General features: G+C 36.2%; 1 protein-coding gene across 1 annotated transcript in view; it reads left to right on the top strand.

Moving 5' to 3' along the window:
• The window catches only part of LOC122804652 (inter-alpha-trypsin inhibitor heavy chain H3-like), a 1,432,534-nt gene that overhangs the window by 592,126 nt on the left and 815,107 nt on the right, over positions 1–25,301 (top strand). The window contains exons 8-9 of the mRNA XM_044074635.1: positions 17,823–17,951; positions 18,055–18,171. Of these exons, the coding sequence (XP_043930570.1) occupies positions 17,823–17,951; positions 18,055–18,171 (246 nt within the window). The remainder of the gene's footprint in view (positions 1–17,822; positions 17,952–18,054; positions 18,172–25,301) is intronic.

Below are 25,301 nucleotides of genomic sequence, written 5' to 3'. Positions count from 1 at the left end.
GTCTGTGGATAAGTGTTGTGCACCTTATCTACATCTGACATCATTTGTCTGTGGATAAGTGTTGTGCACCTTATCTATGTCTGACATCATTCATCTGTGGATAAGTAATGTGGACCTTATCAACATCTGACATCATTTGTCTGTAGATAAGTGTTGTGCACCTTATCTACATCTGACATCATTCGTCTGTGGATAAGTGTTGTGCACCTTATCTACATCTGACATCATTTGTCTGTGGATAAGTGTTGTGTACCTTATCTATGTCTGACATCATTTGTCTGTAGATAAGTGTTGTGTACCTTATCTACATCTGACATCATTCATCTGTAGATAAGTGTTGTGCACCTTATCTACGTTTGACATCATTCGTCTGTGGATAAGTGTTGTGCACCTTATCTATGTCTGACATCATTTGTCTGTAGATAAGTGTTGTGCACCTTATCTACATCTGACATTATTCATCTGTAGATAAGTGTTGTGCACCTTATCTACATCTGACATCATTCGTCTGTAGATAAGTGTTGTGCACCTTATCTACATCTGACATTATTCGTCTGTAGATAAGTGTTGTGCACCTTATCTACATCTTTTCTTTTTTTTTTTTTTTTTTTTTTTCCCAAAACAGGTTTATTGTTTTAACATACAAGAGAAATATCATAACAATTTTATACAAGTAATTAAAAATAGATATGATTATAACATTCAACAAAACAACTAAAGTATTTACAAAGACATCCACTACAATCAGATCAATTAATTAAACTAAAATACCATGCTATTGAAATTAGGATTTTTTTAACAAATTTTGTAAATTATCCCATACAATATAATAAGATGTTTTTCTAGTTGTTCTTGACCTAATTGTGTTTATTTCCATATGACACACTATATTCATAACATTTTTAAATTCATTGAACGAAGGAGGTGTATCTGAAATCCAATTTCTGGTTATTATTTTCCTAGCCACTGCTAGAATAGACCATAACAAGGGAAGCTTAACCTTTTTAACACTTTGAGGTACAGTTATGTTGAATAATATAAGAGATTTAGAAATAATGAAATTATCTGTAAAAAGAGCCTGCAAAAATTCATTAATTGACTTCCAGTATTCTTTCAATTTTATACAGTCATAAAACATATGAGCCCAGTCAGCATTAATTTCTACATTGCATCTCTTACATAGATTATCTTTATTATTTATTTTATTCATCATCAAAGGTGTATAAAAAGATCTATGTAAAAATTTCCATGTATAAAGTCTCCAGACAATAGAAGACGTAGTTCTATATGCAGATTCCAATATATATTGTTTATCTTGTTGATTTGGCGGGTCCCCATTAATAGAAGTGAAATAATTCCAGTATGTATCTACACTGTAAAAAGTTTCTTGTCTGATAATTTTATGTATGTATGAAAGTTTACCTTTATCAGAAACTTTATGTTGTAAATTTAATATCAAGTAATCAATCAGTGTTGGAATAGATTCTTTAACTGTTATAGACATTAGATCTATTTTATTAATGAGATGTTGTCTAAAGGTCTGAACCTCTAACCAGCAAGTTTCTCTTAGATCAAATTCTTGTTTTAAGAAATCTAGATTTTTAACTTTATTATCAGATATCAACTGATACCAGTACTTTAGATCATTATCTATAGCTAAATGAGTTCCTTCAGAAGTAGATGACAAAAGCATACCCTGAGTATACATTATAGGAATATAATAAAATTCCATTCCCTATACTTAGGGTGCATGAATATAAAGTTACGATAGCTAATAATAATATTTAATGGGTAACAAACCATATGTTTAGGTGTAATAGGTGAAGTACAAAATTCCTTTAGTAACCATAACATGGAGTTATTTACAATCATATTTTTATGTGTTAAGGAGATTTTCATGAAGTGCATACTAATTAGCTCCCAATAATCTTTCCATTTTGCGACATATGACTGATCTATTAATAAAGTAATAACTTTTACAATAGAAGAGATAGTATATAAATTAAAGTCTGGAAAATAAATACCCCCTTGAGACCAGCTATTAGTATGTTTCTTTAATGCAATCCTAGGTCTATTAGGTGCCCGTAGGAAATTTAACATTAGTGTATTCAGTTTCTTGATAATTATTTTTGTAGGTGGAAGTATTATTGATTGTATTAAGTATAAAATCTTGGGGAATATTATCATTTTAATAATTGTAAGTCTCTCCTCCATAGTAAAAAACATATTATTCCAGGTATTAAAAAGATTTTGTATATTAAGAAAACAGGTATTATAATTATTATATATAATAGATTTAATATCTTTAGATAGTATTATACCTAAATACATTATCTGACCTGAATTGGGTACATATTTAGTAAAATCACTAATGAGAATATTTTTTCATGTATATATAGGTAGTATTTTAGTTTTTTCTTCACTGAATATTAAACCAGAAATACTTTTAAAATTTATCATTTTATCAAATAGAGACTGCATAGAAGAATTAGATCCTGCTGATGTAATTACAACATCATCTGCAAAAAGTTGAATTTTGGATGTTGTATTTTCATCTATTTCAAAACCCTCTATGTCAGTACTGTTTCTGATCAAATTAGCCCAAGGCTCCATTACTAAAGTGAATAATAGTGGAGAAAGTGGACATCCTTGTTTTGTACCTTTAAAAATGGGTATTTTTTGTGAAACATATGTTCCTACCTTAATATAAGCCAATGTTCCTTTGTATAAATGCTCAATTAGATTTACAAATGCATCTGAAAAGTTTGTGCACTTCAGTAAGGTAAACAGATAGTCCCAACTTACTGAATCAAATGCTGAACTTATATCAAGACTAATAAGTGTTAAATCTTTCTTTTTCCTATTTGCAAAATCAATTAACGTTAAAGTTCTTCTTATATTATCAAAAGTATTTCTATTTACAATGAAGCCTGTCTGATCTATATCTATAATGCCGGGGATGATTGTCTTCAATCTATCAGCAAAAATACTCATAAACATTTTATAATCAACATTAAGTAATGAGATGGGCCGATATGAAGTACATCTAGTTGGATCTTTATTAGGTTTTAAAATTGGTGAAATAAATGTATATTGCCAAGATGGGGGGTTATTAACTCAGTTTGGGCCAAAATAAAAACCTTATGTATTAATGAATATGTACTTTTAGAACGGATTTTATATATCTCTGGTATAATACCATCATTACCCGGTGCTTTGTTTGATTTAAGCTTATTTATTTGTGTAATAACCTCTGTATATGAAATTCTTTTGTCCAATAGTTTAATCTGTTGTTTATTAAGCTTTTTATTCATGTTTGTGGTTATAAACTCCTTTATTTTATCTTTAGGTTCCATGTTAATGTTATTATGGTTAATTTTGTGAAAGTGATTTCTAAATTCATCTAGTATTTCTGGTATACTAGAAACATTCTTATTTTTCCTTAGAGAAAAGATTTCTTTGATATGGTTTTGTTTATTCAACCTTTTGTTTTATTTTTAAGTCTATGTAAGTATTTGGGGCTTATTGAATAAGACAAAACTTGTATTTCTCTAAAGTTATTTTAACTTTATGAGTTAAAATTTCTTTGTATTTCTCATTTAGTTTGTTTATTTCTTCAATAACTTTCTTGTCCATAATATTTTCTTTATTATTATGTTTATAAGAGTCTAATTTACTTTGAATATCTAACAATTCCTTATCCCAAGATTTCCTTTTATTATTATACCATCTGATACTTTGTCCATATAGATATGATTTTAAGGCATCCCAAACATAGACAATGGAGACTTCAGGAGTATTATTTATGTCTAAAAATGTTTTACTTCTGAAAGTATATATTCTTTACAGTCTTTTAGTTGAGTTAAGTATGCTGGTATCCTTTTGATCTGAACATTATGAGTATTTTTATCATGAATTCAAAAACAATTGAATTATGATCAGATATAGGACATGAAATGATTTTGGAATTAATTAAATCTGTTACCATCTGGTTAGAAATAAAGACCCTATCTATTTTTGAATAAGTTTTGTATCTGTTAGAAAAAAGGTGTATGGTAATGATTTTGAATCTATCTGATTATTAATATCATTCAAATGATAAGAATTAGCAAAATCATTTAAATGTTTTGCATTAGATGTAATTCTTCTTTTCCTATAGTGGTAGTATCACTTTCATGTAGTATACAATTAAAGTCACCAGCTAAAATAATATCTCCTATAGAGAATGATATGATCTTATCAAGATGATGTTTCACTGTATTAATACCAATTCCAGGTATCCAATATACATTAATTAAAGTGTAAGTCTTCCCATTAATTTGTATTGTAACCATACAAAACATTCCTTTGTCATCCTGATAAGACTTAATGGTTTTAGGAATGGGCATACTTTTATTCCATAAAATAGCCACTCCTCTATTTTTCTGAGTGTGCTCTGAACTAACCAATACTGTATATTTGTTTGTGGCTAGTTTATCAATATCTTTTTTCAAGAGATGGGTTTCTTGCAGGAAGACTAAGTTGGCCTTACGTAAATTAATGTATCTTATTAGGCTTGCCCTTTTACACGGATTATTCAATCCATTAATGTTTAAAGAAATTCCTTTTAAAAATGTCATTTGGCATTTTTAAAACTTAAGAATCTTAAGATCAAAATAACAAATAACAACATAAGTAATGTTACATCTCCTCCTTTAGGTGTACCTTTAAATATAGCTGTATTTATTGAATCTCTTATGGGATTTTGTATAGGATTCAATTTTGTTTGTAGTGACAATGAGTGTACAAAATATATTGTGGATGTCAAAACTATATACATATAACAATGAACAAGCAAAAATAATGTAAGAATTAAACCTTGCATCCAGCCTGGAGTTAAAAACTCCAACTTAGAGTAGTATTTACCACTCAAGTTAACCCCCTACCCTAAGCAGCAGTACCTCAGCTAGCACCTTATCAATTTAATACTGGTTATATTTAACTTAAATTAACAGCTTTCAATTTAATTATCTAGCAAGACAAGACTACACATTTGATAAAACAGCATCATATAAACTAAAATAAACTTTTTTTTTTAAACTATTCATACTACTATATACATCTATGTAATATAATACACTTGTATTCAAATAGCATTCAAATAATCTTGATATTAGGAACCAAGAGGAGAGAGAGAGAAATAAAAGACGTGAAAGAGGGAGAGAGAGTGAAAGAAAGAGAGAGAGAAAAAAAAGCAAGGCATATTTACATATTAATTTATTCAAAGTATGTAAAAATAAGTTCTAACATTCATTTAAATTAAAAACTTTGGCTAATATGGTTCAGACATTACATATATTAAGATGCATCTATTTTCTGTCATGTAAATGCAGTCAACAGCTTCCAAAAAAAAAAACCTTGAATTGCTTGTATATGAGCATTTTACTCATACTCATTATTGTCAATAGAATAAAATATTATATTTATAGAAATTGTTATAAATCATACTGCATAGTTATGCAAATTCTCAGAAACACTTGCATTATTGTAAAAAAGCCATCTGTATTTTGTATGTCTATACTACTGCTTTAAAATATATCACATGACAATTTCTTCCAGAATAGAGTTATAAAGTTATTTATGCTTGTCAATCAGATGAATTAAATGAGTTATAGTAATGTATATGTTTGGAACATAAGTTTTTAACACAGATTAGTATGCTGCAGTCAAGTAGATTTTCAAAAACACTTGAATAAATGTTTCATTTTCTATGCCTTCTAAAATAAGACATTTACTTACTACAAGAAACTGCATCATTTAAAATCATTATAACTGATATATTGTATGAATTATAACATAGATATTTAAGTAATTATATAAAATAACTCACATTTAAATGTTAAATAGTTCATTTTCCTTCACATAGTCACATTTGCATCAGTTCTACTTCCTGGTAGAGTGTTCTTCCTGAATCTGTGATGTGTCAGTGTGATATCTGGGTCAAAGGTCAAATTGACTGCTTTCAGCTTCTCTGTGAGAATTCTGAGAGTTGAAGCTTTTAAAACAACTCGAGGACACTGTTCATGAGGTAGCCCACATCCCAGATTGTCTCCCTTAACATTTTGGCGGGAAACTTGTTAAACACTAGTGACAAACATTCATTTAGCAGTGTAAATGCATCTAAACATGACAAAACCTCAGCGATGTATTTTACAGGTTATTACAGCCTCTATGTAAGTGAAATTAAGCCCAAAGTTATTAATAAGTAATAAAACTCAATATTTTTGTCCCAACTCAATTTTTATGCAAATCTCATTATTTACTGTGTCTATATGATCAAAAGCATTTCTATATATTAATATGAAAAAAAATAAAGAGAAAGAATAAAGAAAAGAAAAAGAGAGTAGAAAATAAAAGAGTGTAAAGCAGAAATAAAAAAAATGTAAGCGAAAGCTATAAGAAGTATATACAATGGAATATTACTTACTGTTTATATTAATAGAGTTAAAAATAAAACATAGTATTTACTATTATTTAGTTCTAATTATTATTAGTTAAAGCATGACAGATTATTTACAAACAAGCATAAGCAGTATAATCAAGAAAGTATAATTAGGAATAGCATTTGAAGAACATATAAACTTTTTACAAGAAATAAATATGTTATTATTCCATTTATCATATTTTCATTACTCTTCTCTCCCTGCCCTCCCCCACCCTTTACCCACTACATAATCTAAATAGAATGTCATTGTTTAAACAAAGAAAAGAAGAAAAGGAGAAAAAAAAGAAAAAAAATGTATCAACTTACTGACCTTACTTCTCTTTTTCAGACAGAGAAACAAATTGAATAATAGCTTGTTATTAGTTCCTCAGATATTTTGACTGGTTATGAAACAAAACATTTCTTTGCACACAGAGAATAACTTTGATTAAATCTTTTTCAGAACATTTGTGGCTTTCTGGAAATGCAGGAACTATATTTAAATAGATTAATAATGAAGTAAAATGATGAGAGAAAAAAAAGAAAAAAAAAACATAGAACAAATCATTTGTTTTTTAGTCTCTTCTTCTTCTCTGAAGTCTTCCATGAAGTTTCAGTTGCCAGTCTCTTTAATGAAGGACTAGCCCATTCCATTTCCTCTATTTTATCCAAAATCTTATTTTTTTTGATAAACAGTAAAGCAGAGTCTAAGTCATCGAAAATTTTAGGACCATCAGGAAGGAAGATTTTTAGCTTGGCAGGAAACAGAAGGTAGGTTTTAAACTGTGCTTTTTTAAGCTCCCTTATTAGTGGCAGAAAAACTTTTCTTTTAGCTATTACCAAGGAAGAATAGTCATTGTCAAAACGCACAGTTGTCTCATTAATCTTAACAGGAGCTTTAGCCCAAGTAGATTTAAGAACCATCTCTTTATCAAAAGATGATAGAAATCTAACTATAACTGATCTAGGATAGTTTTTGTTAGAGTTAGTATTAGCTATAGATCTATGTGCTCTTCGATACCAAAAGAGAATGCTTCTGGTAAGTCTAAAGTTTTAGGGAGCCATGTTGTTAAAAAAGAAGTAATATTGTTACCTTCAATATTTTCTGGCAGTCCAAAAATCCTAATGTTATTGCGCCTAGATCTATTTTCCAGGTCATCCAGCTTTGTTTGTAAATGTGTATTTTGTTTCAGCAGAAACTCAATGTTGATTTCCTCTTCTTGAATTCTATTTTCCATGTCATTCACAGCTTCTTCTATGCCTGTCATCTGGATCTTCTGTTGTTGCAGGTCTATATGTAACAAGTCTATTTGTTTTGTATTTTTTTCTATGAAGGTATCAATTTTAGTATCCATTTTCTCCATCTTAGCAGTAAGTTGCTGGATTATAGTTATCAGAGACTGAAGTTCTTTCTTGATGCTGGAGTCTTGAGAATTTGTCTTACTGGAACTCATTTCAGACTGATAAACTGACAGGAAAATTTCCAAAGTGATTTCTGACAGGAATATTGTTAAAATTTCCTTTCTTTTTTAGATAGAACTATATAAAACAAACATATTTAGAAAGAAAATTACTTCAAAAATTAATTTTTTAAGTAATTAATTCCTATCAGTGTAATGAAATTGGTGGAGCTGAAGAAATCTGCTGCTATCCTGTGTTCATCCTTGGCCACGCCCTCCACCTTATCTACATCTGACATCATTCGTCTGTAGATAAGTGTTGTGCACCTTATCTACATCTGACATCATTTGTCTGTGGATAAGTGTTGTGCACCTTATCTATGTCTGACATCATTCATCTGTGGATAAGTAATGTGGACCTTATCAACATCTGACGTCATTCATCTGTGGATAAGTGTTGTGTACCTTATCTATGTCTGACATCATTTGTCTGTAGATAAGTGTTGTGCACCTTATATATACGTCTGACATCATTCATCTGTAGATAAGTGTTGTGCACCTTATCTACATCTGACATCATTCGTCTGTAGATATGTGTTGTGCACCTTATATACGTCTGACATCATTCATCTGTGGATAAGTGTTGTGCATCTTATCTATGTCTGACATCATTCGTCTGTAGATAGCTGTTGTGCACCTTATCTAAATCTGACATTATTCGTCTGTAGATAACTGTTGTGCACCCTATCTACATCTGACATCATTCATCTGTAGATAGGTGTTGTGCACCTTATCTACATCTGACATCATTTGTCTGTAGATAAGTGTTGTGCACCTTATCTATGTCTGAAGTCATTCATCTGTGGATAAGTGCTGTGCACCTTAATGTCCGAAGTCATTCATCTGTGGATAAGTGTTGTGCACCTTATCTACATCTGACATCATCCGTCTGTAGATAAGTGTTGTGCACCTTATCTACATCTGACATCATTTGTCTGTGGATAAGTGTTGTGCACCTTATCTATGTCTGACATCATTCATCTGTGGATAAGTAATGTGGATCTTATCAACATCTGATGTCATTCATCTGTGGATAAGTGTTGTGTACCTTATCTATGTCTGACATCATTTGTCTGTAGATAAGTGTTGTGTACCTTATCTACATCTGACATCATTCGTCTGTAGATAAGTGTTGTGCACCTTAACTACATCTGACATCATTCGTCTGTAGATACGTATTGTCCACCTTATATACGTCTGACATCATTCATCTGTGGATAAGTGTTGTGCATCTTATCTATGTCTGACATCATTCGTCTGTAGATAGGTGTTGTGCACCTTATCTACATCTGACATTATTCATCTGTAGATAAGTGTTGTGCACCCTATCTACATCTGACATCATTCATCTGTAGATAAGTGTTGTGCACCTTATCTACATCTGACATAATTTGTCTGTAGGTAAGTGTTGTGCACCTTATCTATGTCTGAAGTCATTCATCTGTGGATAAGTGTTGTGCAACTTATCTATGTCTGAAGTCATTCATCTGTGGATAAGTGTTGTGCACCTTATCTACATCTGAAGTCATTTGTCTGTAGATAAGTGTTGTGCACCTTAATGTCCAAAGTCATTCATCTGTGGATACGTGTTGTGCATGTTCTCTACGTCTGACGTCATTTGTCTGTGGATACGTGTTGTGCACCTTATCTACATCTGAAGTCATTCATTTGTAGATAAGTGTTGTGCACCTTAATGTCCAAAGTCATTCATCTGTGGATAAGTGTTGTGCACCTTATCTACATCTGAAGTCATTCATTTGTAGATAAGTGTTGTGCACCTTAATGTCCAAAGTCATTCATCTGTGGATAAGTTTTGTGCACCTTATCTACTTCTGAAGTCATTCGTCTGTAGATAAGTGTTTGCACCTTAATGTCCGAAGTCATTCATCTGTGGATAAGTGTTGTGCACCTTCTCTACATCTGATGTCATTCATCTGTGGAAACATGTTGTGCACCTTATCTATGTCTGACATAATTCGTCTGTGGATATATGTTGTGCACCTTATCTACATCTGAAGAAATTTCTCTGTGGATAACTGTTGTGCATCTTATGTATGTCTGAAGTCATATGTCTGTGGATAAGTGTTGTGCACCTTATCAACATCTGAAGTCATTGATCTGTGGATAAGTGTTGTGCACCTTATCAACGTCTGAAGTCATTGATCTGTGGATAAGTGTTGTGCACCTTCTCTACTTCTGACATCATTCGTCTGTGGATACGTGTTGTGCACCTTATCTACATCTGACATCATTCGTCTGTGGATAAGTGTTGTGCACCTTATCTACATCTGAAGTCATTTGTCTGTGGATAACTGTTGTACATCTTATGTATGTCTGAAGTCATATGTCTGTAAATAAGTGTTGTGCACCTTATCTACGTCTGAAGTCATTCATCTGTGGATAAGTGTTGTGCATTTTATCTACATCTGAAGTCATTCATCTTTGGATACGTGTTGTGCATCTTATCTACGTCTGACGTCATTCATATGTGGATACATGTTGTGCACCTTATCTACGTCTGACATCATTCGTCTGTGGATACATGTTGTGCACCTTATCTACATCTGAAGTAATTTGTCTGTGAATAAGTGTTGTGCATCTTGTGTATGTCTGAAGTCATATGTCTGTGGATAAGTGTTGTGCACCTTATCTACGTCTGAAGTCATTCGTCTGTAGATAAGTGTTGTGCACATTGAGATTGTATTTGTACTTGTTTTATGTATATGCTTAATTAAACCATTTGATAACATTGTTTTTAGTTTAACAATTTTATATAAAATGTAATTAATTGATTAATTGTACTGATGATGGTGGGAGGGGTTATATACATATATATAAAAGTGTTTTGTAATGTTAGCTGCTGTTTTCTGAAGAAGTTGGGGCAGGAGCCCTGACGAAAAGTGTACGAGTATTCTGCACACTTAAAGCTTACATGTGAAATAAACCGTGTTTCGTAAACGTTTCAGCATCGTATTGAGCAGTTTAATTGAGTTTATTTGGAGTACTACTATTGCTGTTCAGTTTCGGCTTTGCTGTCTGATTAAGGTGGAGCGTGTGTGAAGTTGGTCGTTTTTGTTTTACAAGAGTCTATTATTCGTCTGTAGATAAGTGTTGTGCACCTTATCTATGTCTGAAGTCATTCATCTGTGGATAAGTGTTGTGCAAATTATCTAATTCTGAAGTCATTCATCTGTGGATAAGTGTTGTGCACCTTATCTATGTTTGACATCATTCATCTGTGGATAAGTGTTGTGCACCTTATCTCCGTCTGATGTCATTCATCTGTGGATAAGTGTTGTGCACCTTATCTATGTCTGACATCATTCGTCTGTAGATAAGTGTTGTGCACCTTATATACGTCTGACATCATTCATCTGTGGATAAATGTTGTGCACCTTATCTATGTCTGACATCATTCGTCTGTAGATAAGTGTTGTGCACCTTATCTACATCTGATATCATTCGTCTGTAGATACGTGTTGTGCACCTTATCTACATCTGACATTATTCGTCTGTAGATAAGTGTTGTGCACCTTATCTACATCTGACATCATTCGTCAGTAGATAAGTGTTGTGCACCTTATCTACATCTGACATCATTTGTCTGTAGATAAGTGTTGTGCACCTTATCTAAGTCTGAAGTCATTCATCTGTGGATAAGTGTTGTGCAACTTATCTATGTCTGAAGTCATTCATCTGTGGATAAGTGTTGTGCACCTTATCTACAACTGAAGTCATTTGTCTGTAGATAAGTGTTGTGCACCTTAATGTCCGAAGTCATTCATCTGTGGATAAGTGCTGTGCACCTTATCTACATCTGAAGTCATTCATCTGTGGATACGTGTTGTGCACCTTCTCTACGTCTGACATCATTCATCTGTGGATACGTGTTGTGCACCTTATCTACATCTGACATCATTCGTCTGTGGATACATGTTGTGCACTTTATCTACATCTGAAGTAATTTGTCTGTGCATAACTGTTGTGCATCTTACATATGTATGAAGTCATATGTCTGTGGATAAGTGTTGTGCACCTTATCTATGTCTGAAGTCATTTATCTGTGGATAAGTGCTGTGCACCTTATTAACGTCTAACGTCATTCATCTGTGGATAAGTGTTGTGCACCTTATCTATGTCTGACATCATTCATCTGCAGATAAGTGTTGTGCACCTTATCTACATCTGACATCATTCATCTGTAGATGTGTTGTGCACCTTCTCTACATCTGACATTATTTGTCTGTAGATACGTGTTGTGCACCTTATCTACGTCTGACATCATTCATCTGTAGATAAGTGTTGTGCAACTTATCTATGTCTGAAGTCATTCATCTGTGGATAAGTGTTGTGCAACTTATCTATGTCTGAAGTCATTCATCTGTGGATAAGTGTTGTGCACCTTATCTACGTTTGACATCATTCGTCTGTGGATAAGTGTTGTGCACCTTATCTACATCTGACGTCATTCATCTGTGGATAAGTGTTGTGCACCTTATCTATGTCTGACATCATTCATCTGTAGATAAGTGTTGTGCACCTTATCTACATCTGACATCATTCTTCTGTAGATAAGTGTTGTGCACCTTATCTACATCTGACATTATTTGTCTGCAGATAAGTGTTGTGCACCTTAATGTCCAAAGTCATTCATCTGTGGATAAGTGTTGTGCACCTTATCTATATCTGAAGTCATTCATCTGTGGATAAGTGTTGTGCACCTTATCTACATCTGAAGTCATTCATCTGTAGATAAGTGTTGTGCACCTTAATGTCCAAAGTCATTCATCTGTGGATAAGTGTTGTGCACCTTATCTACATCTGAAGTCATTCATCTGTAGATAAGTGTTGTGCACCTTAATGTCCAAAGTCATTCATCTGTGGATAAGTTTTGTGCACCTTATCTACATCTGAAGTCATTCGTCTGTAGATAAGTGTTTGCACCTTAATGTCCAAAGTCATTCATCTGTGGATATGTGTTGTGCACCTTCTCTACATCTGATGTCATTCATCTGTGGATACGTGTTGTGCACCTTATCTATGTCTGACATAATTCGTCTGTGGATATATGTTGTGCACCTTATCTACATCTGAAATAATTTGTCTGTGGATAAGTGTTGTGCACCTTATCTATGTCTGAAGTCATTTGTCTGTGGATAAGCATTGTGCACCTTAATGTCTGAAGTCATTCATCTGCGGATAATTGTTGTGCACCTTATTTACATCTGAAGTCATTCATTTATGGATACGTGTTGTGCACCTTATCTACATCTGACGTCATTTGTCTGTGGATACATGTTGTGTACCTTATCTATGTCTGACGGCATTCATCTGTGGATAAGTGTTGTGCACCTTATCAACTTCTGAAGTAATTTGTCTGTGGATAAGTGTTGTACAACTTATCTATGTCTGAAGTCATACATCTGTGGATAAGTGCATTGTTATGGGCAGCAAAAAAAAAAATAAACAAAAAAATAAGTGAAAGCTCTACAGTAAGACTTCTCTGAAAAAGGGGGAAGGGTACCGAAAGGATTGAAAGCCCGTGTGTTAATATGATTAAAAGCAAGTTAAATTGGATGTAGTTTAATACGTGTGTATTTGGTCTGATAGGCTATTATTTGGGTCATGGATCCATATGTGCAGCGTGATTTGCATCCAAGACATGAAAGTATTTACATCTTTTGACAGATAACTATAATCTATGTCAAAAAGCAAGGAATCCTGTATGAGTTAGGATATTTCTACTTTGATTTCCTACAATTAATGCAACTTCTTCAAGATTTTAAAAGGGCCCAAGTCTGATTTAGATTTTGGTATAACTTGCATCCATCCTTGAAGCATCAGTATACATAGACAGGAAGGATAACAACTGGAATATGAAATGATGACTTGTTTAAAATATGTAAGAGAATAAAAATCATTTGAAGAGTGCTAGTCGTACTGTTAATATCTAATACAGTTTTATACTGTGAGTGGTTGGTGTAATTAACGTCTTCATCTCTCAGATTCAGGGTGCATGTATGTGTACACCACTCAAAACAGGTGAATTATACCAACTAAGCCCTAGAAGAAGCTTAGTCTTCAGGATGCCGATGGCAATGTTATACCACCTGTTCTCTGAAAAAAAAAAAGAGTCCTCATGTCTACTCTGAATGTTCACACTTCTATTTGCAAACATATTTTTTCTGGGATGTACCTTTTTTCTGAAAGAAGGAATATCACTTTAGACATGAGGGCAGCCATTAAAGTATAAGAAGGTTTTTATCATATTCCTTTCTTTGGATTTTATTTAAAGCTGAGCTGGTAAACCTCTTGTAGTCATTACTGGTGAGGACCTTACGCATTCCATGTTTTTGTTGCCCTTTTTTCAAGTATCACTGCCCTTTCATGTGCTTTCAGTGATGAAATCTCCAAAACAACCTGCCCTAGACGAAGATTTACCAACTGTCAGTACTGACCAATACTAGTTTTGTTTCCTAGCATCCATGTCTTTCTTGTTTTCTCTCAGAGTGCTTGCTTTCTTTTAGGTCATTTGGCCAGAATATTACAGACACTTTTCCATCTCTTGTTGCTGATGTTTCCTGTTCATTTGTCCATACCTACATGCTTAATGGGGTTTCTCCTCAGATGCATTATTTTACATTTTTGCATTGAGTTTGAATTTAAGTATCAATATAATTTTTTCCCACATTTAGTCTGCATGTTTTTCCTTAAGATTCTTTGCTCATGGCCATTCAACTGATGGTGAGTTGAAGGAGGGCTGGCAGAGATCATCATCCCTGCAGGTTATGGTGATGTTGGTGCCTAACGTCTCTGTTTGATGGCTTGGCACATATACCACCATGGCTGTGTTTTCGCTGTCGGCCCAGTGATGTGTGCACTTGCTTGCTTTTACCTGATGAAAATCTAGTTACAGTGGTTTATGCATCTTAGTTTATGCTACGCCCTTGTATTGCCCAGTGGTACACCTGGTATCCTCTGGGTGAACTAAGCCAGCTTATGCCCTCAAGATGGATGAATCATGCTGGCTGCTTACTCTCACTCTCTTAGCATTGAGTTGTTCCTAATTTGGAAGCTCTTCTGCTTTTTTTACTTGTTTTTTTATCTCTTATTTCTTATTAAATTGGTCATACATTTGAGTTCCTGCTTGTCTTTCTGTGCGTTAAGTTATTTTAGCTTTTGGGGACACATTTGGACACCCAAAGAGTTTTTGCTTGTTACTCTCACCAAGCGCACCCATTTCCTATACCTGCTTCACTGGTTGCCTGTCCTAGGTTACCTGGGCTATAGGCAGAGCTTTATTCCTGTGGGCTACCAACTCCATATATCATTCCTCCAAACTTGGCAACTTCTCTATATTTCATTCTACAACTTTGTTTCAAACATTTCTGACATTCACAGTTTACACTATTATTCTTACTGCTACTAAATGAAAAAGTCTCTTACAGTGTATTTTCCATACAACAAAACTCTTCCTCAGCCATGTTGGCTGCTTCTTCTGTATGTAATGCATGCATATTCGTTGAATGACTCTAAAATATTTGAAGGTATTTTTTAAATGTTATTCTAGCAATTAAATTGCTGGTTTTCAAAAGATAAGAAAAGTCATAATGGGAAAATTCCAGACTGTTGCACAAAGTGTGGTGAGCATGTGTGATTATTTACAATATTGGCATTAAGTATGTTTTTGATATGCTAAGTCTCAAAGCAAATGAACAGTCAAAATGTCTGATCTTGAACTATGACTGAAATAACACATTCATTACACAAAGTTTATCTAATTTATATGAGAAGGCTTGTGCATGTATATGGTGCAGAGGAAACCTGCTTTTGTAATCTAAACAAATCTAGATAATCATTAGAAACTGACCTAACTACTCATGTATATCAGATAGATCAAACTTTTTTTCCTCTTTCTGTAGAGATCCAAAATAATTCTTTTCATATGTAATGGAGGTTTGAGGGCTATACAGTGGCAACAAAAAGTCTGACAAGGCTTGGTGACTTGAAGGCACAGATACAGAGCCCCTGTCTGCAGTGCCAGATATTTGTATTTAATTAACAATTGGGGATACATTGATAGCTGTGAAAGGGGGGATGTTGGTAGACTGAATCATGAGCAGTTTTTCTATTATGGTGAGAGCTGTATGGTCAGACAAGGCAATCAGCAGTAAAGACTGACATTACAGTAAGGTAGGTACTGACAGACATGTTCACTCTGCATTTTCAAGATTTATTATATTAAATACTGGGAGTACCAAGAACGGAAATATAAAGATTACCACTCCAGAATTCTACGGGTCTATATTAAAAGAACAAATGTTTACTTACCCAATACCTAAACACAGACATGTATTCATCGAACCGCGAAAACATCTATCGTCCAGAAGCGCAAAATCTGAAACATCGAAACATCATGTTTGGCCCTTCTGCAGTACAGCTCAGTAAGGTAAGTGTGCAATAGTTATGGACCTTAGGGTTAGGGTGCGGGTTAAGGTAAGTGCATAGATGGTAATGTATGTTAGATTTAGTGTAGGGTTAGAAGTAGGGTTTTGTTAAGTGTATGTGTGTGGATTATTTAGTTTGTTTAGGTATAGCTTTTTAAGGTAAGTGTGCGATAGTTATGGACCTTAGGGTTAGGGTGCGGGTTAAGTTAAGTACATACATGGTGGTATATGCAAGATTTAGTGTAGGGTTAGAAGTAGGGTTTAGTTTAGGGTTAGAAGTAGGGTTTTGGTTAGTGTATGTATGTGGTTTATTTAGTTTGTTTGTGTAGGTAGTATGTAGTGGGCGGTGGGGTGGGACAACTATGACGGTTCAAGTTTTTGAATTTTGTGGTATAGGGCGTTTGGTGTATTTGCGGTTTACAGAATATGTGTTGGCATTTAGGTAGTCGGGTAAGTAAATGTTCATGCTTTTAATATAGACCCGAATTCTACCACCTAGAGTTTGCTCTTTGACGAAGCAAAAATATACATGGTCAATGGATGGAGCAGAGGACATCAAGTCATCTAGTCACAGGATCATAAAAAAACAAATAAATAAAAGGTAACCAAGTCATAAGACCATTTGCATGTTGGTAATACCTACTCCCATGTTATAAACACATCCACTCAAGAAGCGCAAAATAGGACTGTAATAAAGTAAATTTATGGGTATTCATCCAATCATCACTGCTTAATCTGAATGATGCTAGGGTGTCGCTTTGTTTAACTTGCAGCAGAAGTTTGTTTCAGATGTAAGGTTCCATTCCAAACACATGTGTCTGGAGTGTTCTCTCTCCAGGCGTCTGTTGAAAATAGGCTCTGTCCTAGTTGGACTTTCCCAGTCAACAAATGTTAAATAAATAAATAAATACATAAAATATAGATACTGGGTAGTACAGTTATCTTCCCAGCAGATTTTATTTATGTGCCGATGTAGATTTAAGTCCTTAATTCTGTTATTAGTGGCATTATCTGACATGCAAATGATACAGGACTATGGGGACCCCTCATGGCAAGGAATGCAAGGCCTAGATAACTTTGGTGGTGCTTCTAAGAAACTGAATAAATGGAATGAGCTTGGAGCCATTCCTGTTGGGGAGCCAGAAATGGCATTATTTAATGGTATTTACTGTAATGACCAAACTTGTTTTTATAATTATGACTATACTCAGTAAAGTTAGACATTCATGTTTTTAATGCTTTAGTACTGCAAAATGTGAAAGTTTATCAATAATGTCTAATTCTGACTTTAAATGTAGTTTTAAAATATGCTATATGCAGGTAACTTCTTTTACAACTATTTGGATTTAATAGGAACAGTTTTATGTGTCAATTCTGCCTGAAAAACTATGTAAAAATGAAGTAAATGAATAAATAACTAGTCGATCTTGATGCTTTCTTCTATCTTTTCAGGGGCATGTGAGTTTCAAACCCACATTAGACCAACAGCGCAGCTGCCCAGACTGCCAACAAAGTGTCTTGGATGGAGATTTTCTGATAACCTATGATGTTGAAAGGGTGCACAGTGCGGGGGAACTGCAGGTTAGCTTAGCCATGTTTGTGTTTTACTCCATTTCCAGGTAGCTGCTTTGCTGTAATCTAAGTTCTTAATTTCATATTTTTTTGTAAAATCCTATACTTGCAGATTGCCAATGGATACTTTGTCCACTTCTTTGCTCCCGAAAACCTCCCACGAGTACCAAAGAATGTTGTATTTATTGTTGATGTCAGTATTTCAATGAGAGGGACAAAACTTGATCAGGTAAGTGACCCCTTTTAAGAATGATGGGATGCCATGGCAAAGTTCTAATTGATAAGTATCTCCAAACAGTTGCTTTTCATTTAAATCATGCCACATTACCAATTGTGGAGACGTGTTCCCCTTCTGTGATGTGTATAATCAGGTCTACACTCATTTAACTACTTAATGCCAAATGATAGCTGTCAAATTGAGATGATGAAAAACTGTGGTCCTAATGCATATGTAAAGGTTTCCCCAAATCATCTTTTCACAACTGTTAATAAAATATTGTCCTTGTGAGTGTGTTTTCTGCATGAGTAGCCCTTAAATGAGCCTTCTAAGTTATAGTTTATGTACTGCTATTCCTGAAACTTTTGTTTTTCGCTAGGTTTAAGGCTATGTTATCATGCTATGCATACCTTTAATGAAAAAGAAGGAAGTGTTGCATGGTGCATACCCCTTAACTGTCCAGATTTTCACACAATGTCCACATATTTGCTTCATATTTTTGGCCTATTTTTCATAAAAATGTATGTTTTTGGGAACATCACCAAAAATGTAACTCACTAAATAATGAAATACATTTCAGTTTCAGACTTCATACCTGTAAAAAAGGCATGCTAACACAAATGCTGCAATTCTACCAACTTTCTAAGTTTACAATATTTAGAATAAAGAAATAGAACAAAAATAGAAGAAAGGCACTTAAGTGAAGACCCTCGGAAAAAAAATATAATGAGTACAAGAGGTGAGATACAAAATAATTCCTAGTTCTAAACCCATTCCTGCCAAACAGCCACAGATGAAGTCACAACAGATATGATTGCAATGTTGGGTATATTATGGGAGAAATGGCTCTTGAAGGTACTCATTGCAGTAAGGAGTGTGGTGTGTATCCCGAATGACTGGAGGATAAACATTCTAGTGCCAGTGTGTCAGAACAAAGGGGACATTCACAGCTATGGTCAGTATAGAGGTATTGCGTCCTTATCAAACTGTATGAATGTACCGGAGAGTATGGTTGTTAAATTAATATGCAGAATAGTCCATAGTAACTTCAGAGATGAAAACTTTTTATTCAAATCCATGATGCAGCCATACCTCTCATCCTCTTAGTGCAAGAAATCTGGATAAAGCCTAAAATAATGGGTGACAAAGGCCTAAAAATAGGGACAGATTTTAAATATTGCTCCTATAAACTTAGAAAGTTGCTAGATTAATAGGAAATGTGTTAGTATGCATTTCCTGAAATATATTAAATCTGAAACTCAAATGTATGTTATTATTTACGGACTTCAATCCTCAGTGATTTGCCAGCAAAGCACACATTTTATGAGGAACAGACCAAAAATATGAAGCAAAAAATCTAAACAGTTGAGAGCTATGGATGCAGCACAACCAATATGATGTTTGCAATTCATTGGAAGCTAAGCATGATGAAAGGCTCCAACAGGGCATCTCTAGCCTTAGTGAAAGCAGATGACACGGTGCTAAGAAAGTTGCTTTGGACAGTCTTGCAACAGTTCAAAGTTCTGCAAACATTGGTAGAATTTGTGCAGGCTATGTGGCACCCAGTGATAAAAGTACAAACAACGTTTGGAGTCACAGAGGGGTTCCCAGTGGGAGTTGATGTGTATCAGGGTTCAGCTCTAAGCCCAGTCCTGTTCAAACAGGTGATGAACAGCATCAGTAAACAGGACAGAGGAGACAGATCAACAAAGCTGCTGTATGCATACAATGTGGCATTATAGACAGACTCTGAACAAGAACCTCAACAAATAATATTGGAATAGAATTAAATTTGAAGGCACACAGGATGAAACTGAGTACAGATAACACAGATGCAATGACAGCAAAGAGGGGAAATCAGAAAAAAATTAAAAATGGAGATACAAGAGGGGTTACCAAAACAGGGTGACAGCTTCAAATATCTAGGAGGAATGGATGGGGGCAAAGAAAGTCTGAAGTAGGAGGTCAAAATCAGATTCTGGGGAGTTACAGCTAAGTGGCTCAAAGTGTCAGGGGTACAGAAGAATGCCAAAAAGCTAAAAAGTAAGTTGCACAGAACAGTGGTGCAACCAGTAATTATGTATGGCACAGAAACAGTACAGTTGTGTACTCTTACCATAAATGTAGATGTTCGAGTGTGTTCACTGTTGCAGTCATGACTGTAGGGTTCTTCCTGCCAGCAGCAGCCCTCGATCGGCCAGAGTCCCAAAGTCTGGATCGGGCGTCAGCTGAGTTCGCTTTTATCCTGACGTCAATGCGCCAGGAGGTATAAAGACCTCAGCCGACACCATTTCCCCAGTTTTTCTTGCCCCAGATGTCAGGTGTCCAAAAAGAAAAGGCTAAAAAATGAAACCATGCCCAAAACTACATCAGCCAAAATACCTCATAACATAAAAGACTCAAAGAAAAAACAAAATAGGGGGTAGGAGGGAGGGTAACCCAGACTGCAACAGTGAACACACTCAAACATCTACATTTATGGTAAGAGTACACAACTGTACTATGTCATTCGTGGTTCACTGTTGCAGTCATGACTGTAGGGTTGAGTCCCAAAGCTAAGAAAGGGTGGCTGGAGGAGAAACAGAAGGGGCGGCCACAAAACCTTGGAGGACCGCAGAAGCAAAACCGGCCCTAGAGTTAGAATAGAGAAGGAGGTTGTAATGCTTAGAAAAAAGTATGCACAGATCTCCAAGTAGCAGCCTCTAAAATATCCTTGGTAGGAACCCCACAAATAAAGGCTACTGATGTAGCAGTAGCCCGGGTAGAAGGAATCCTAATATTAACAGGAACTGGATTGCCATGATAAGAATAACAGAACTGGATGCAGTGGGCAATCCACTTAGAAATAGTTTGCATAGTGATTGCTTTCCCTTGAACAGAAGGAACAGAAGCGACAAACAATTGGTCAGATTTCCTGAATATCTGGGTCCTGTCCAGGGAAAAACGAAGCTGCCTGTGCACGTCTAAAGAGTGCAAAAGACTTTCTTCCCCACTTTGAGGATTAGGATAAAAAGTAGGTAAATGAATAGTCTGATTCAAGGCCACTGACAAAACCACCTTAGGCATAAAGGTGGGATTAGTCTTTAGGGATACCCTGTCCTGATGAAAAATAATGAAAGGTTCCACAGCCATGAGTGCTTGCATTTCCGAAATTCTTCTGGCAGAGGTTATGGCCAAATGAAAGGCAGTTTTCCAAGACAAAAATTTCAAATCCGTGGAAGCTGCAGGCTCAAAAGGAGACAATGTTAATTATTCCAAAACATAGTTAAGATCCCAAGGGGGAACAGGTGCTCTTATAGGAGGCCAAATATTCTTAGCCCCTCTAAGAAATTGTTTAAGTAATAGATGAGAAAAAATTGGAGGATCCGTATTGTAATGTGCAGAAATAGCTGAAGCATGAAGTTTAATAGATGAAAAAATTTAGGCCCATATGTAACATCTCTGTTAGATATCATAAAATCAGAGAAATGTTTGGAACAGCAGAATCACCACCTTGGACTTGATTCCAGGAGCAAAAATCTTATCCATTTACCTGCATAAGAATTCCTAGTGCTGGGCCTTCTAGCTTCAAGGATGACATCCATTACCTGTTTGGAAAGGCTAGAGGTGTTTACAGACCCTGGATCCACCAGACAGCTAGATTCAGAGCTTTGACATGACTGTGCAGGATCCAGCCATCCTGTATGAGACAGTGGATGAGGGAGTTGAGGCAGAATCCAGGGAGACTCCTGAACTAGGTTCATCAGAGTGGAATACCAGAATTGCCGAGGCCAATTGGGAGCCAGTAAAATCATTTGCAGTCTGTCCTGTTTCATCTTCAGAAGTACCGGAGGTAGAAGAGGAAATGGAGGAAAAGCATATACTGAGAGGTGTTTCCAGCTGAATGAGAGGGCATCCACCCTCCATGCTAATTTGTGGTAGGTCCTTGTGCAGAATGTTGGAAGTTGATGATTCTGAGGGGATGCAAAGAGATCTATGTCCGGACATCCCCATGCCTTTATTATCATCCTGAATATCCGAACATCTAACATCCATTCGTGTGGATCCAAAAAGTTTCTGCTCAATGTGTCTGTCAGAGTGGTGTCGTTTCCTGGCAGGAATTGTGCTTGTAAGTCAACACTGCAGATCAGAGCAGTGTACCACAGAGTCATGGCTAATCTGCACAGGGGTAAGAGTGAGAACCCCCCGCTTGTTTATGTACCACATCACTGTAGTATTCTCTGTCTTTATCAACAATTGCCTGGTAGAAGAAGGTCCCTGAAGTCTAACAGTGCATTCTGTACAGCTAGCATCTCCTTCAAATTTATGCACAGGTGTGTTTGCTCCTTTGTCCAAACACCCTGAAGACATCTCCCATGCATGTGGGCTCCCCAGGCATAAACTGAAACATCCGTTGTCAGAACTTGGTTGGTTGGTGGAGGACAAAAAGGCTTCCCCTTGTTCTGGAGACAGGCTTTGGCCCACCAAAGAAACTCTTGCTGGAGACAAGGCAAAATCGTGATCACTGATTCCAAACTGTGGCAATGCTGAGACCATACACTCTTGAGGTACTACTGTAGTTTCCTCATATGCAGTCTTGCATATGGTATTAGTAGAATGCAGGAAGCCATGTAACCCAAAGCCTGCAGAACTTTTCTTGCAGTCAGCTGTTTCATTGAAACCTGGTGTTTGTAAGAAGAAGCCAGTTGCACTTTTTTGTCTGGTGTCAAGGAAGCCATCTGGGTTGTAGTACTCAGAAGAGCACCCAGGAAAGTAATCAATTGTGTAGGCACCAGATTTGATTTCTTTAGATTCACTGTGAATCCGAGATAGTGGAGAAGATGCTGCTCAAAACCTAGATGCTGAAGTAGAGTTTCTTTGTCGTCCGCTTGAATAAGACAGTCATCCAGATAAGGGTATACTAGAGTCCCCGTCTGTCTGAAAAATGCCATTACTGGTGCCAGGCACTTTGTAAAGATCCTGGGCGCAGTAGATAGGCCAAAGGGCAGCACAGAGAACTGGTAATGCTTTGAGCTCACTTTGAATCTCAGATACCTTCTGCACTCTTGCCTTATAAGAATATGCAGGAAAGCCTTTTTTTTTTTTTTTATATCCAAAGTCACCATCCAAGCGTTCTTGCCCAACATAGGCAGCAGCCGCTGCAGAGTGAGCATCTTGAATATTGGTATATTTAGGAAGGTGTTTAGTACAGAAAGGTCCAGGATAGGTTTCCACACGTATTCCTTTCAAGAAAAGCCATAAATAAAAACATTGCTCTATGTCTAAATGCAGTACCGATTCTTCAGCCCCATGGCCATGAGTAACTGAACTTGCTGTAGTGTTTCTGCCCATTGATGATTTGGCAGATCTGGCCATCCAATTGGTATTGGCAAGGTATAGAAATGAAATCTGTAACCCCATGAAACTACATCCAGAGCCCATTTATCCTGGGTTATGCGGCTCCAATAGTGATAAAAGACATTTTGCCTCCCAAAGGTGCCTCCAGGAGGGAAACCCCTGGGATAGAAAGGGAGAGTCATAAAGACTGTTTCCAGCAAGTTTGAGACGTAACTTCACCTCTCTTGGGGAAAGGGGGCACTCCACTGCCTATGCCAGAAAGGGGTCTGTGTCTGTCCCCTACCCCTGGAATGCCTGAAACTGCCTCTCTGAGGCCTGTCTGAGCTTGAAAAGGACCAAGGTGTAACTGGCCAGTGCCTGCTAAACTAGGAGGTAGCACCTGTAGAAAATCTTTAACCGTCTGACTGTAATCTAGGCTTCTTGTCAGGAGGGGGATGGGAACCCCATGATCATAGGTAACAGGTCCTCAGCCATTTAAAGCATCCACCTTTGAGGTCTAGGGCCTTGATCAGAAGAGGCCTGTGCTTGCATCTTTGTTCGTGCTGGAACCCCCCCCCCCCTTTTTTTTTTTGAAACTGAATCCATGTTAACATAAAGCAGTGAAGGCCTGAAAACTCCCTCAGAAGCCAGTACCTGCACAGCAGCTCCGGACCCAACTGAGGGAGCAATATCCGAAGGACCATTCCCCAGTAACTCTGAAGGCCCCATCAGCGCCACACTGGAGTTGGTACAGGCAAACGGTTCAAAGAGGCAGATGACAGGGGCTGCAAAAGCACTTCACTGACGACCGTCGAACCGGCAACTGGCAATGACTGAGAAACATCCTCTGCTTTGGACCTCGGAGGCCTGACTGTATCCCTGTGCTTCTTATACACTCCAGAAGCTGGAAAAGAATCTGAGGACATATCGTAATAACATCTTAACTTCTTCAGCATAAGCCCCAAACAAGAAATCGTGCTGCAAAGGGACATCCAAAAGTTTGGCCTTAACCTGATCCGGCAAGCTTTGTTCCTTCAACCAAGCATGTTTCCTAAGAGCTGCGCCAGTTGCAGCAGCCCTGCAAGAAGCCTCCAAAGAATCAAAACCACAGTGCAGGGTATGTTCACCCACCTGTTCAACAGCATGCAATAAATCCTGTAGCTCCTTATTGTCTACACCACCAAAATCAGCCTTCATCATTTGTTAAAATATAGACAAACGGTATTGCTGAAACTTCAACATATGAAATTGACAGTACAAAACTCTAATAGACAATGTAGCAGAAACTTTTTTGCCTCATCTGTCCAAAGCTCTGGACTCTCGAACAGAGGGAATAGAATTTTTAGCAGAGGCCGCTTTAACACCCTTAGGGCCCTGAGAAATCACTTCTGGATCAAGTGAAAGGTACTAAAAAGGAATTGATGAGAATCTGGAACCCTGTAATACCTATCCGAGTCGACAGAAGTAGGAGGAAAGGAAGTAGGAGAGAGGGAGGCTTCTGTAAAAACATCATATACAATGTCCAATACAGGGGGAATAGCCAGGGGCCTATGCTGTGGGAAAAGATGAAAACCCCAAAGCCTTTTCTCGGATTCAGAGAATTCCTGCCCTTTCCAGTGGAAAAGCACTCTCACATCATGCAAATATACACGAAAAGAATAATCGGAAAGGAGTCTTCAGCATCAAAACCGTCATAAGGAGGAAAGGAATAATCCTGCTCAAGGGATTCCCAAAGAAGTAGAAAACAAAATGTCCCCATGCTTGATGGTGCATTGGTTAAATGTAGCAAAAAAACTACAATTAGCTATGATGTGGACAGGCCCCAG

The sequence above is a fragment of the Protopterus annectens genome, chromosome 6.part0 (assembly GCF_019279795.1).
Source record: "Protopterus annectens isolate FY-2018-M chromosome 6.part0, PAN1.0, whole genome shotgun sequence".
Classification (NCBI taxonomy): Eukaryota; Metazoa; Chordata; order Ceratodontiformes; family Protopteridae; genus Protopterus; species Protopterus annectens.
Note: the sequence above shows the minus strand (reverse complement) of the source record. Positions and strands in the feature narration are given on the sequence as shown.